This window comes from Capricornis sumatraensis, chromosome 20, assembly GCF_032405125.1.
Source record: "Capricornis sumatraensis isolate serow.1 chromosome 20, serow.2, whole genome shotgun sequence".
Taxonomy (NCBI): domain Eukaryota; kingdom Metazoa; phylum Chordata; class Mammalia; order Artiodactyla; family Bovidae; genus Capricornis; species Capricornis sumatraensis.
In genome coordinates, this window is record NC_091088.1 from 64,720,887 (window position 1) to 64,736,958 (window position 16,072).

The 16,072-nt window shown below is 44.0% G+C and overlaps 1 protein-coding gene across 2 annotated transcripts in view; it reads right to left on the reverse strand.

Annotated features, from left to right (window-relative positions):
* Positions 1–16,072, reverse strand: part of LOC138096199 (zinc finger protein 665-like) — a 46,306-nt gene that overhangs the window by 19,165 nt on the left and 11,069 nt on the right. The window contains exon 1 of one of the 2 annotated variants that reach the window (XM_068992277.1): positions 136–247. The exons of the other annotated variant lie outside the window; for it this stretch is intronic. Coding sequence (XP_068848378.1) covers positions 136–150 — 15 coding nt within the window. The 5' untranslated portion in view covers positions 151–247. Of the gene's footprint in view, positions 1–135; positions 248–16,072 lie in introns of those variants that run through there. 2 annotated transcript variants of the gene reach the window in all.

Here is a 16,072-nt window from a genome sequence, read left to right on the forward strand (position 1 = left end):
GCGACGACAGGACCTGAGGGAAGGCCCCGGGTGAGTGTGCGTGTACAGGAGTCACACCGGACACTCCAGAGTCAGACACAATTAGCGAGTCCAGAGAAGGGCATTTCAGGAAGGACAGACTAAATATGACCTTACCTGAGAAAGAGCCATGCCTCACTCCTTTTCTTTCCTCTTCCTTAACTTCAGGGCTTCCTCAGGCAACACGAGTCTTCAGAGGTCTATCATGAAAGTTGAAAACATGCTGTTTTATGCTTAGAGTCAACACATGCCCTTCTGCCTGGAGCCAGCGTGGGGAATCCCGCCCATGGCAAAGGTCATGAGGAAAAGGCCTGATAGGCAAAGGCGAGATCAGGCCTCAAGGGGACCCCCTTCTCGAGCATCTATCCCAAAACCAGAATCTGTCTGTTTTACTATTTCATGCCTTTCACCAACTCTTCTGACATTAACAGAGGGCTATCCCCGACCACCTTTCTCTGGAAAAATCAACTTAGGGCTCTAGCTAATACGTCTCCTGGACATGAGAGGAATATTTCAAATCAAACCCCCTCTGTTAGCATTCTAGCTTGCTGGGCAGGTTTATCCAGACTCTTACAGCTACGCATATGATTGTTCACAGCCTTCCAGCTGTGAGAGGCACGGGAAGCCTAAAACATAGAGCCTTTTATAAGAGTTAAAAGTTCTTAGAGTAGTCCTGGTGTACGATTTCATTATTGGGCCAATGCTTGTTGCTAAATTCCCATATCTCTTATCCATTGTGCACCTGGGACTGCATTAGTTAACATAGTTGGAATGTAAGAAAAACAAGTGTAGCCTTGAAATTAACCACATCAGACTTCTGAGCTAATTGGTTCTTTCTTGTAACTCACTGCACTTTGGCTCCGTGAGAAATGTAACTCTGTTTAACATTTTCTGAGGCTGACATAGATTAGAAATATAAAGAAAAAATATTTCAAGGGAAAATAAGTTTTCTGGTTGAACAGCCTTTATCAAAAGAGGGTCATAAAATGTTCACAGGCCTCCAAGGCCAGAAGATAACGTTCACAACATCATTTGTGGGAAAGGTATAAAAGTCCCTTTTGAAAATAAAAGTAACGGGCCTCGCTAGAAGAAGCTTGGTCACCCTGTGTCTTTTTTTACTCTCACTTACTCTTTTTTCTGGCTGATCCCTTGGAGCATAGAGGCTCCCTGCGTTCACTTAATGCCCGGATTTCTAAGACGTGAATGGGAAGACGTTCTGTGTCTTCACTCCCTCAGGAGACCGGGAGGGAACCTGTGGCTTCCGTGAACAGGGCAAACTCCTTGTCTGGGATTTTACTGGCTTACTATGTAAACCAAGGGATATCAGCCTCTTTCTCTCCTCTATTTTCTTATTTACAACATTCTTTCCTTATCACTCTCTAAATCAATCGCTGACTCTGTCCCCACTTCGAATTACCCTGGATCCACCGGGGCTGGACCCCAGCACCCTTCCTGAGCCCCAACCACACACACAGGGAAGCCCTCATGAAGAGGAACAGACAGGCCCCTGTGGCCACTGTCTCAGGAGGGACTCAGGACAGTCAAATTCCACAGAGAGACCAACATGGAACTTTCCCACACTTTCCCTCGGGATCACACTCCCCTCCTGATGAGGCCTCATGTACACAGCTGCAGGAGGCACCTCCGCTGACCAGGCAATCGCCTTCAGGTCACACAGCAGGCCCTGATCCATCCCGACTCAGAACAGAGCACCCCCTCCTCAGCTCAGATCTCAGCCCTCAGGACTGGGAGGACTCAAGAGTCCTGATCCTCAGTGACGGATCCAGACTGAAATCAACTGGGCCATCTTAAACATTCTTGAGCTGTGGACCAACACAAACTATCTGAAGGGGAATCTCTCATCAGAGGGTACAAAACGTGTGTTGGGAGCCGCGTTAGGCATTACTGAGAAAATGGAGGCATGGCTGCAACCCCCTCTCCTTGTCCCGCAGTCACGGACCCGGGATGAAGGAGTTAGGTCTTGTGATTGTGACTTGTTTCTGCTTTACTCGGTTAAGTTGACTGAAAGAATGTTCAGGTGCTTACTGTCCTTGAGAGGAGCAGGAGAAGGCACAAACCTTCTGCAGTTGTGCCCAGAGAATAATCCATAAAGTTAACCATTGACATTTCTTCAAGGATCTTTACAAAGAGTGTTCCAGGATGAGCATGTAGGCCGCAGCTTGAGGCCATGGGAAGGATGGTCATCTGAGACCTATTTGTGAGGGAAATGTTCATGGCAAAGGAAGTTTGTGGAACTTAGGGTTTAGGAATAATTAAGAAATGGAGTGGCCATCATGGTCAACAAAAGAGCCCGAAATGCAGTACTTGGATGCAATCTCAAAAACATCACAATGATCTCTGTTCGTTTCCAAGGCAAACCATTCAATATCACAGTAATCCAAGTCTATGCCCCAACCAGTAACGCTGAAGAAGCTGAAGCTGAACGGTTCTATGAAGACCTACAAGACCTTTGAGAACTAACACCCAAAAAAGATGTCCTTTTCATGATAGAGAACTGGAATGCAAAAGTAGGAAGTCAGAAACACCTGGAGTAACAGGCAACTTTGGCCTTGGAATGCGGAATGAACCAGGACAAAGAATTGTAGAGTTTACAAAGACAATGCACTGGTCGTAGCAAACACCCTCTTCCAACAACACAAAAGACTCTACACATGGATGTCACCAGATGGTCAACACCGAAATCAGATTATATTCTTTGCAGCCAAAGATGGACAAGCTCTATACAGTCAACAAAAACAAGACCAGGAGCTGACTGCGGCTCAGATCATGAACTTCTTATTACCAAATTCAGACTTAAATTGAAGAAAGTAGGGAAAACCACTAGACCATTCAGGTATGATCTAAATCAAATCCCTTATGATTATACAGTGGAAGTGAGAAATAGATTTAAGGGCCTAGATCTGACAGATAGGATGAACTATGCCTGATGAATATGGAATGAGGTTCGTGACCTTGTACAGGAGACAGGGATCAAGACCATCCACAGGGAAAGAAATGCAAAAAAGCAAAATGGCTGTCTGGGGAGGCCTTACAAATAGCTGTGAAAAGAAGAGCAGTGAAAAGCAAAGGAGAAAAGGAAAGATATAAGCACCTGAAGGCAGAGTGCCAAAGAATAGCAAGAAGAGATAAGAAAGCCGCCTTTAGCGATCAAGGCAAAGAAATAGAGGAAAACAACAGAATGGGAAAGACTACAGATCTCTTCAAGAAATATAGAGATATTAAGGGAACATTTAATGCAAAGATGGGCTCGATAAAGGACAGAAATGGTCTGGACCTAACAGAGGCAGAAGATATTAAGAAGAGGTGGCAAGAATACACAGAAGAATTGTACAAAAAAGAGCTTCACGACCCAGATAATCACGATGTTGTGATCACTCCCCAACAGCCAGAAATCCTGGAATGTGAAGTCAAGTGGCCCTTAGAAAGCATCACTATGAACAAAGCTAGTGGAGGTGATGGAATTCCAGTTGAGTTGTTTCAAATCCTGAAAGATGATGCTGTGAAAGTGCTGCACTCAATATGCCAGTAAATCTGGAAAACTCAGCAGTGGCACAGGAGTGCAAAAGGTCAGTTTTCATTCCAATTGCAAAGAAAGGCAGTGCCAAACAATGCTCAAACTACGGCAAAATTGCAAACATCCCACATGCTAGTAAAGTAATGCTCAAAATTCTCCAAGCCAGGCTTCGGTAATACGTGAACCGTGAACTTCCTGATGTTCAAGCTGGTTTTAGAAAAGGCAGAGGAACCAGAGATCAAATTGCCAACATCCTCTGGATCACGGTAAAAGCAAGAGAGTTCCAGAAAAACATCTATTTCTGCTTTATTGTCTATGCCAAAGCCTTTGACTGTGTGGATCACAATAAACTGTGAAAAATTCTGAGAGAGTCGGGAATACCAGACCACCTGACCTGCCTCTTGAGAAATCTGTATGAAGGTTAGGAAGCAACAGTTAGAACTGGACATGGAACAACAGACTGGTTCCAAATAGGAAAAGGAGTGGGTCAAGGCTGTATATTGTCACCCTGCTTATTTAACTTCTATGCAGAGTACATCATGACAAACGCTGGAATGGAAGAAACAAAAGCTGGAATCAAGATTGCCGGGAAAATATCAATAACCTCAGATATGCAGCTGACACCACCCTTATGGCAGAAAGTAAAGAGGAACTAAAAAGCCTCTTGGTGAAAGTAAAAGAGAATGAAACAGTTGGCTTAAAGGTCAACATTCAGAAAACGAAGATCATGGCATCCGGTCCCATCACTTCATGGGAAATAGATGTGGAAACAGTGGAAATAGTGTCAGACTTTATTTGGGGGCTCCAAAATCACTGCAGATGGTGACTGCAGCCATGAAATTAAAAGACACTCCTTGGAAGGACAGTTATGACCAAGATAGATAGCATATTGAAAAGCAGAGACATTACTTTGCCGACAAAGGTCCGTCTAGTCAAGGCTATGGTTTTTCCAGTAGTGTTGTATGGTGGATGTGAGAGCTGGACTGTGAAGAAGGCTGAGCGCCGAAGAACTGATGCTTTTGAACTCTGGTGGTGGAGAAGACTCTTGAGAGTCCCTTGGACTGCAAGGAGATCCAACCAGTCCATTCTGAAGGAGATCAGCCCTGGGATTTCTTTGGAAGGAATGATGCTAAAGCTGAAACTCCAGTACTTTGGCCACCTCATGTGAAGAGTTGACTCACTGGAAAAGACTCTGATGCTGGGAAGGATTGGGGGCAGGAGGAGAAGGGGACGACAGAGGATGAGATGGCTGGATGGCATCACTGACTCGATGGACGTGAGTCTGAGTGAACTCCGGGTTGGTGATGGACAGGGAAACTTGGCATGCTCCGATTCGTGGGTTCGCAAAGAGTCGGACAAAACTGAGCAACTGAACTGAAGAATAGTTAGAAGCTAAAAATTTAAGGAATGTGGTAGTGCTAGCATGTTTTACTCTAGCTTATACAGATTAGGAATCAGAGATATTAATAGCTAGAAGCCGTTTTAGGCGATAGTGAGCTTAGGATGCTAAGGGCAAACAGGATTTAGAACGATAAGAAATAAACTGAGGAATCTGGTTTGCAGCCCAGACAAAAGCATGTTACAATGTAATCACACGTTAAAGTAAACAGGATTCTGAGAGAATCGCTGAAGCAGAAACTCCGTTGGAAGGGCAACAATCTTTTATGGAGACAATAAATCTGGGTGAGGGGAAACTGAAAATGCCAAACCTCTGATCTAATGCTTTTCTCAAAGTATAACACAGAACCTGAAGCTTGAAATTTACATGCAGTCCTGTACCTTGAGTCAGAGGCTGCATCATTGTCTGCCGACACCGCTCATCTCTTCAGGATGATTCCCTGGCTGCTGGAGCTGGACTCCAGCACATGTGTATGCAAAATGCGTCATCAATGAAACGTGAAGCCTGGACTGAGCACCATTCAGAAGAGAAAATCATCGCCCCCCCACCCCCAACTCTCTTTTTCTTTCCCAGCCTTACTAAGGTGTAACTAACAAACTTGGTATAAATGTACTGTGTACAAAGTGATCATGTGATAGACTCATACAATGAAAAATTATTATAGTCAAGGAAGTTACACTTCCACCTATGACTACACTGTATTATTTCTCTCTGGGCAAATTTCAAGGATATAGAAACACTACCGGCAGCATGCAGTACGTCAGATCCCCAGAACTTACTTATTTTACAACGGAAAATCTCTACTCTTTGACTACCAGTGCCCCATTTCCCCCTTCAGCCACCTCGTGGTAACAGCCTTATTACTCGATGGCTCTATGAGTTCGACAGGTCTAGTTTCCACATAGCGTTTGTCCTCATTTGTCAGGCTTATTTCACTTGGCATAATGTTCTCTAGGTTCATTCATTCTGGCATAAATGCAGGATCCTTGATTTTTATATTTATATACAGAGAAACAATAGTTCATGAATATACAGTATATAATAAGTATTTCTATACCACACTTTTGTGACCCATTCTTTTGTTAAGAGACATCTGGGCTGTGTCTATGCTTTGGATACTGCAAATCCAGTCACACTCTTGGGACTGTGGACATATCCCTGAAAAACTGATTGCTTTTCCTTTGGATATCTGTTCCCTGGGACAGCAGTGCTGAGGCTGACATGTGCCTGCACAGGTTTGATTTGACAAGTCATGACCACACGTGAGCAGCAATGAAGAACATAGAATTCAGCCAAGAGAAGTCTTTTCCACTGTTAGAATTGTGGTCAGAAATGAGTTTGACACACTGTAGGCCTGTTCTATATTAATTTTTTAACGAACTTCCATTTTATTTTCCAACATAGCAGTACCATTTACATTATCACCAACAGTGCAGTTAAGATTCCGTGTTTTCTGTACTGTGCTGTATGTGTGCTTATTTTGGGAGGGACAGGAGTGCATAGAACTCAGCCTGGCAGCAAGACAGTTGCAGCTGCATCTTCTAGAGGACAAGGTTCCAGGATACAGATCACTGTGACATCGCTGCCCTCGGATTTTTTGGAGCCATCCTCCCCTACGTCACAGGACTTTATGACTCTTCTCAGGTTGGGCCCAGAGATTCCTACCAAGCAGGACCACCTTATAACAAGCATTCTGTGATCTTAACCTTAGAACTCCTATTTTCCCAGGGGGACTCAAAACAAACTTGCAAACTTTCATGGTGTCCAACAGTGTCCAGAGCCCATAATGAGCCTTGAACCCTTTTATACAAACAAAAAGCATTCCAAGCCCTGATAGCTCATGCATGAGGCAAAATACAAAAGAGGACACCCAAGGATCCACAGACACGACACGATATTTTCAATTACAGTGAGTGATCCAGGTCAAACATCAAAATCTCCAAAGACTATAAAAAAGAGGGATAATTCCAATGATGCACATGGCCCACTGAGATCTCAGCATCTTCCAAGGAAACACTCCAGATTCTCTTGGTATCCTCCCAAATGCACATGAACCTTTCTGCACCGGCAACCCCAAGTACACAATGATACCAAAGCTGATGCAGAAAATGACCTGAGATTTTCCCTGTTACTCTACAGTGCCTGCCTGCTAAAAGAGCCAACAAAAGCCAGGGCATGGAGTGGATGCTGGGGGCACCTGCTAGAACCAGCCCCTCAAGCACAAGGCTCCCATCCTCCTGCATCCACAGCTCCCTGCAGGCTCAGCCCAAGCCACAGTTCTAACAGTGGAAAAGACTTCTCTTGGCTGAATTCCACGTTCTTCATTGCTGCTCACGTGTGGTCATGAGTTGTCAAATCAAACCTGTGCAGGCACATGTCAGCCTCAGCACTGCTGTCCCAGGGAACATGAGCTCAGGCAGTAGAACCTCAAACCACTCCATGCGGGCTCTCCAACAAACCCGCTTCCTGGTGCTCCAGCCTGGAACAGAGACATTCTCTTCCAACAGATCCACACACCCCTTGTCCCTGCAACTACACTTGGGATGGGCACACGCTCCATTCACTGGGCTCACCTTGATGCCCCCAAGTACTGGCACAACCCTCCTGCAGACCCCACCAGGCTCCCTCTGCTTTCCCCATTTGTCTACCTCTCCTTCCTTATGACTGGACTAAGCAAGACTAAAGCACACAGGAGTTTCCAGGCAAAGGAGGCACAAGAGGAGTGCCCACTAGCTACCACCCAAAGGACACTGCACATGTAGTATGAAAATCAAGAGATTGACCCTCCTGGGAAAGTCTGCCACCACCTGGGGACATTATGGAGTCCACGTACAAAGGCATTTGAGATGAGGAATTCTCAAAGGAAGGGTCTCCAGGTCTCACTCTCTCCTGTTTTCTCCACTCACACCTACTTGGAAGATATTCGAGCTCAGCGTCTCCTTCCTGCCCCATTAGGTTTTGGATTTCTGCTCATCCTCAGTGCACTGAAATCACAACGCTGACACTGAGCACATGAACTCCTAGATGGCAAAGCTGCTGTCCACGATGGTGACTGGTCCTGTACCAACAGAACTTAGATCTGGGGGCTGCAGAGGATGAAACCCAGCAGACTAAACATGGGGACATCTTAGCCCACTGCTTGAGGACACCAGTTCTGTAGGGCTTTTCAGGACTTCCTGTATTTCTTGGCTCATCTTTTGAGTAATTAAGTAGTCACATGGGGTAAAGATCAATTACAGCTGAAATGTCCATAACACATGGGAAATATCTTCATCACCTGCCCTGTTCTCTTGGTCTTCCCTGAGGATTATTCAGCCCAACCCATAGTCCTGTCATCTACAGACATTTCCAGTAACAGGTACTGCAGCCACGCTGGGAAGAAGAGGAATACTATGAGCCCTAAAAAAGGGGAACCAGGAAGGACTCAAAATAACCCATGAAGAAGGGCATTAATTTCTGCTGATGGCAACTGATAGAGGCAATAAACCTGGGTAACATGAGACTGTTAGGAGGGGATAGAGACCTCTCTGAGCCTAGACTTGAAGGGTGACAAAGGGCCTGAGGCACGGTGACGTGAAGGTGAGAAAAGGAACTACAATGTCAGACAGAAATGGTTTGGGTATTTGGAAACAGAGAAAAGGTAAATGAGACAAGGACAGGCTGAACCACGAGCAAAGGGTCAGCTCCCAGGATGAGGCTGGAGACACTGACAGGGCCCTGAGCTTGACAGACAGCTGTGGAGAAACAGTGAGGAGTCAAGCTTTTGACCCAAGAACAAATGAAAGCCAGTGGAGGTCTGAATGTCAGGACATTAAAAAAAAAAAATCTCCCTTCAGATTTAGCCTTATTCATAGTAGTCATCTAATTCTGAGCCTGTGATCCTCCCTCTATCCTACAGTTTTTCTTTTCGTTTTTCATTCAGGGAGGACTGGGATCTATTTCAAATTCTCATTACTACCAGAAACTCCCTCCCAACCAGAACTGCCACACATAGACACACAGCCAATTAGCTAATCATTTCAGGGGTCAGCGTTGTTCACACTCAGAGATTCTGGTCTAGTCTCTCATCTGCATGTTACAAGTGGGCTCCCTCAGGCCCGTTTATGAGAAGGTCTGAACTGAGTGAAGAGAACCGGGTATAACTGAATAATGAAATGGGAGGCTGAAGGGCAACTGGGCCAAGTTTGTCCTTAATGCCCATCCCATTTAAGACCAGGAACATCTGTCATGTATCTGAGCAAAAGAAATTTTTCCTTCAAGATTGGGTCAAACTGATACCAAGCAGGTAATTCTTTATTATATGACTGCAGTAAAATATTTTAAAAATACAGAATTGCAAATATATATCCACTGGTACAACAAACATTGTAAGGGGTCAGCTTGGGAATAGGATCTGAGCAATCTTTTTCATTATGCAGAGAGAGGCTCTGTTGGAAGGTTCCAGGTTAATCCAGCCCATCCTTCCTCATTTGCACAGAAAAGTCACAAAGGGACCTGAGGGAAACATCTTCATATCACCGCACAGCTCACTTTTTTTCACTGATCATAGACAATGGAGAAAACAGACCATTAGACTAACCAGTTAAACTAGGTGTTTTGTGTTTTTTTTTTTCATTTTTTGAAAGGAAAGAATAAAGCATTTTGTTGGTTTTATCATGTTAAATGTTCTTTTATTTTTCCATTTCTCAAAGAAATGCCTTTAATTTCACAAGATCTAATGTCATACCTCTGTCATTCTCTGGTAAAGAGCTGAGACCAGAAATATCCATTTGCGTGTGCACACATAAACACATACACACAATTCATGTCTTTGGTAAAACCACAGTTGAAAATATGTCTATTTTATTACACGATGTGGAGAGGGTAACAGGCAGGAAGGCCAGGGGTCTCCAAATGGAGGAAATAGGCTGCAAGTGTCAGACATTTTTATCTCTTTTAAGCGGCAGGAGGAAACAAACTGGGTCTCCAAAGAGATGAAATAGGCTGCAAGTGTCAGACATTTTTATCTCTCTTAAGCAGGAGGAGGAAACAAACTAGCGATATTTTTTTTCCTTTGCTATACAAACTTAAAAGGAGGTTTCTCTTAAAATACTGTGTTGTCATAATGACACCTGGGGTCAGACTCTCAAGACAATCAGGACTGAAGGTGCCCGGGGGTCCCCACACAAGCTCCTGTCCTAATTACACCTGAGGAACCCCGGGTATTAATAACTGTGGGGGGCCAATCTGTCGATTTCCTTTTAGATACTGGGCAACTTCCTCTGTGCTTACTGAAGCACGTGGCCCACATCCTTCCCAATCCGCTTCCATAATAGGACTGTCTGGACTAGCCAAAGGGTATTATTTCAGTTATTCTTTAGGTTGTAACTGAGATTCTGGGCTATTTTTACACAAGTTTCTGATTGTGCCAGAGTCTACCTCACCCCTTTTGCGGAGGAATATACTGAACAAGGTCCATGCCTCTGTTTTCATAAATATGGAGCCCTCCCTTTCTCTCTTTAGTTGAACAAAATGTAATCCTAGAGTATGGGCTGATGGAATATCTGTGGGTCGAGCACAAAATGCTATTCCTGTAGTTGTCAAGCTCAAAGACCCACTTATTTCCACATAAGTAGCAGTATCCACTGAAACCTGAGGTTAAGGAAGGATTAAAACACATCATCGAAAATTTTAAGGAGCAGGGACTATTAGTTCCCTATAACAGTCCATGCAACTCTCCTATTTTGGGTATAAAGAAATCAAATGGTAAATGGAAACTAGTTCAAGATTTGCAAATAATAAATGAGGCTATAGTTCCTTTACACCTCATGGTGCCTAATCCTTATACTCTATTGTCTGAAATTCCTGAACGAGCCAAATAGTTCTCAGTAATTGATTTGAAAGATGCTTTCTATTCTGTGCCTTTGGCAGAGGAAAGTCAATTCTATTTGCCTTTGAAGACCCTATGCAGCCAGCTTCTCAGTTAACCTGGACAGTTTTGCCCCAGGGATTTTGTGACAGTCCTCACTTATTTGGACAAAGTTTGTCACGGGATCTCCAAAACTTTAATAGCTCCGAAGCAGTCGTGTTACCATATGTAGATGATATTTTGCTCTGTGCTGAGACAGAGGAAGCTTGTTCCGGAGCCTCAGATTTCTTAAACTTTCTGGCAGGCTGCAGTTATAAGGCATCAAGAGAAAAGGCTCAGCTTCGTCAACAATCTGTTAGATATCTGGGCCTAATCATATCAGAAGGGACTAGGGCCATAGGCCCTGAGAAAATTAAACCCATACTAAATCATCCCCTACCTATGACTTTAAGACAACTGAGACGATTTCTGGGAATCACAGACAACTGTCATATTTGGATCCTGGGTTATGGGGAACTTGCCCGGCCTTTATATAAACTTATAGCTGAAATTCAGCAGGCCCAAACAGACAAACTGCTTTGGTCTTCAGATACTCAGAATGCTTTTAAGGTTCTTCAGACTGCCCTCCTGCAAGCTCCCGCTTTGAGCTTGCCCACAGGGTCAGGATTTAATTTGTTTGTCACTGAAAGAAAAGGTGTGGCCTTGGGAATTTTGACACAAGCCTGAGGGCCTCACCAGCAACCCATTGCTTATCTAAGCAGAAAATCAGATGTAATTTCACATGGTTGGCCTCACTGCCTAAGAGTAATTGGGGCAGCGGCTTTATTAGCACCTGAAGCTTTAAAACTAATTAATCAACGAAATCTTACTGTCCTGACTTCTCATGATGTGAGTGGAATCTTAAATTCTAAGGTTAATATTTGGATGACAGACAGTAGGCTTCTTAAATATCAGTCACTGTTGTTAGAAGGACCAGTAACTAACCTTAAAGTCTGTGGACATTTAAATGCTGACACTTTCCTTCCTGAGAAGGCAAATGAAACACCTGACCTAGATTGTTCCCAATTCCTAACTTTAAACTATGCAGCTTGGGAGGATCTAATGGATATCCCATTAGACAATCCTGACATGGAAGTATTTACAGATGGCAGTTCTTTTGTTCGGGATGGAAAGCATAAAGCAGGTTACGCCGTGGTGACTGCTGAACAGGTTTCAGAAACAAAATCTCTCCCCCAGGGAACCAGTGCTCAGTTAGCGGAGCTTGTGGCTCTGACCCGAGCTCTAGAGTTAAGCAAAGAGCAGCGAGTAAATCTACATGGATTCTAAGTATGCTTATTTGACTTTACATGCTCATGGTGCAATACAGAAAGAAAGACAGTTTAAAACAGCAACAGGAGAACGTATAAAGCATTTCAAAGAGATTGAGAGACTTTTAACTGCTAAGCTGCTGCTGCTGCTGCTGCTGCTGCTGCTGCTGCTATGCTAAGTCGCTTCAGTCGTGTCTGACTCTGTGCGACCCCACAGATGGCAGCCCACCAGGCTCCACTGTCCCTGTCTTCTCCAGGCAAGAACACTGGAGTGGGTTGCCATTTCCTTCTCCAATGCATGAAAGTGAAAAGCAAAAGTGAAGTCGCTCAGTCCTGTCCGAGTCTTAAGAGACCCATGGACTGCAGCCTACCAGGCTCCTCTGATTTTCAAGGCAAGAGTACTGGAGTGGGGTGCCACTGCCTTCTCCGTTTAACTGCTATATATTGTCCTAAAGAAGTAGCTGTTTTGCATTGCAAAGGGCACAGCAGGGATGGGAGTAAAGCAGCTGAAAGTAATCAGCTGGCTGACTGTCAAGCCAGAGAAGCTGACACTTTATTAAACCCCTTCACTGTAGATGCCTTTGATCTGGACAGATCCTGTGGAACAGGAAACACCACAATATACTGAGGAAGAATTAGAAAGACATGAGAAAAGACGAGCAAAGATTACAGATAAAGGATGGTTACAGTCTGAGGATGGACGATTAATAATTCCTGCAAGTGCTCAATGGAAAATTCTTAAGGGTTTACACCAGAGTTTTCATTTGGGTGCAGAGAGTATTTACCAGATGGCTTCTCGTTTGTAATGAAAATGTAAATGAAAACTTGTAATGTAAATGTAAAAATGTAATGAAAACTTTAAAGAACATTATCAAAAGGTGTGAGGTTCGTCAGAAACATAACCCAAAGACTGAGAAGCTAGCAATATCTGGATTACAACGAAGTGGAAAGGATCTTGGAGAGGGCTGGGTAATCGAATTTTACTCATATGCCAAAAGCTAATTGATATTCTTGCTTACAAGTCTGGGTAGATACTTTTACTGGATGGATTGAGGCTCTTTCCTGTCATATTAAGCAGGCTAAGGAGGTTATAAAGATTTTAATCCATGAAACTATCCCCAGGTTTGGGCTGCCACGGAGCCTTCAGAGTGACAATGGCTCCGCATTTAAAGCTGCTGTAACTCAGGGAGTATCTAAAGCTCTAGAAATAGAGTATCACTTACACTGTTCCTGGAGACCCCAATCCTCAGGAAAGGTTGAAAAATCTAATGACATTATCAAAAGACATCTGCGCAAATTAATTCAAGAGACCCAGGACAATTGGATTAAAGTCTTACCCATAGCTTTAATGAGGGATTGAACTGCCCCCAAAAGGAGGGACTGTCCCCCTTTGAATGTAGTTATGGAAGGCCTTTCTTACGCACAGACATCGTTATAGACCCTGAAGCCTTGGAATTAACTAGTTATGTAACTCAGCTCTCAGCTTTTCAACAGGCAATAACAGAACTCTGGGAGACGACTCCTGACCCAGCCTCTGAGTCAAGCAAGCCTTTATTTGAGCCACGAACCGAGGTCCTCATAAAAACACTGGGATCTGGGGGCCCCATCCCTCAAGCCCCTCTGGGAAGGCCCTTACCAGGTTATTCTTTCTTCTTCCACAGCTGTCAAAGTGCCAGGAATTGATTCGTGGGTACATCACACTTGAGTTAAGAGGTGGCAACCTGACCAGAACTAAGTGACTTCATTTTATGTCTTTACTTTCTATGCTCTGACTTTGTACTTTTCAGACGGGCTTGATAATCTATGTGAGCCTACTTCTGCTGACTCCAAAAATCCTGAGTGTGCCGTCTGATCCTCAAGACAATGCCTTCCTGTCCTGGGCTCACTCCTACGCTGCATTCCACAATTGGTCTAACTGCTGGATCTGCGGAGCGCTCCCCTCTTCATCATGAAAGGCTTTTGTGGTGGACATCTCCACTTCAAGAAAAAGACTTTCTCCAAGTCTCTGAATACCTTCGACAACAATCATATGTGATGCCTCTTCTTCATCTGATGACATCTACCAACCCTAAAATGGACTGGTGCAACACTCTGTACTTTAACTATGGACATAAGGTGACTTTTAATTTTGATTATACATTGTCTCGGTTTAATGACTATTTCGCTACACATAAGGCAAACAGGTCTGGATCTAATGGTTTTTTACCTGACGTTTACCAAATATGGGATGAGGTTATATGGCTAACTCCTGAAAAAGGATGTCTAGTATCTACTGCCACTATATGCTGGGAGCAAACAGAGCCATCCTCAAAAGTTAGCCAACAACTTCATTACAATGATTGGAAACAATAGGGATTTTTACCTCAGGAACTATGCAATGTAATCATTTCCATGTCTTCCAACCCCAATTCAAGTCCTCCCTTTGTCTGGCCAGGCACTAATTGGGACTGGATATCTCAGTCAGCTGCCTTGCTCCAAACGGGACCTATTGGATATGTGGCTCTTACCTATAGGCATGGCTTCCTCTTGGTTGGATAGGGAGATGCACCCTGCGCCTAGCCTTTATTCATGGCTTTATATTTTCAGAGCTTCCAGAAAAGCCTGCTAATTTACCCCACCTTAAAACTCGGTGGGCAAGGTCTGTATTTCACTGGTATCATTATTTGGCTGCAGTCTTTGTTCCCTCTTTGGGAACTACAGATGTTATGCTACGAGTGGATCTTTGACAAATTTTACTCAACAGCCATTACAAGATTCTCAAAAAGCTATTTCAGCTCTTAATGCTGAACAAGCACAAATTAGAAAGGTGGTTTTACAAAACAGATTAGGTTTAGATATTCTGACAGCTGTGCAAGCAGGAACTTGTGCCATTATTCATACCCAGTGCTGTACATATAAACCTGATATGAGCACTAATGTTATTCATTTGACTAAACACATGAACAAGAAGATTGAGGCTATGGATATTCCTGAAGCCTCAATTGCCTCATTTTGGGAGATGTTAACTAGTGCCCCCTGGTGGAAAACTATCTTACTTACAATAATTCTGATTGTTTTGTTTTTTGCCGTTTGCTCCCTGCATCTGTAACTGTGTAACTGGATTTGTTTCTAGTTGCATGAAAGCTTTTAAGTTACAAATGGCTGTGTTAGGGGAAGCACACTGATTGAAACCGCCTACCCTGGCCAGGCACCATAGTAACTATTTGCATGAGTTGTTTTATGACAGGAGATCCTGATAAGGAATACGAACTAATGAGCCACCTCCAACCTGAAGAGTTCGGGAAAGGTCGAAAGGAGACACGGAGTGTCTGTCCACTTCCCAGAATCTCTCTGGCTAGCATCCATCTTGGCTGAGCCATGCGTGCGCCACCAGGAAAGACTCCGAATTAGAATGACTGGCCAAACACCACCCTGAAACTAAACTCATCACCATAAAACCCGAGACTGCGACCCACACGGCTGAGCAGTTCTCCTGGGTTCCCTTACCCTACTGCTCTTCACCCAGGTGCCCTTTCTCAATAAAATCTCTTGCTTTGTCAGCACAGGTGTCTCCTCAGACAATTCATTTCCAAGTGTTAGACAAGAGCTCAGTTTCAGGGCCTGGAAGGGGTCCCCCTTCCTGCAATAGTTGCTCAAACTCCTGCTATGGCTGCAGCTACTTCCAACTACTATTTGGGGGCCCTGGATCAGACACCTTCGGTATGAGGGTTAGGAGAATATGTTGCCTCACCAATTTAAGGACAATGCCCCTTGTCAGCTTGGAAGTAGTTATGGAACAAGAACGATGCCCCTTTTTCCTAGGAAACATAATTCTTCTAAAAGAAAAGGGGGGACTGAGAGGGTAACAGGCAGGAAGGCCAGGGGTCTCCAAATGGAGGAAATAGGCTGAGAGTGTCAGACATTTTTATCTCTCTTAAGCGGCAGGAGCAAATAAACTAGTGATAATTTTTTCCTTCTTTATACAA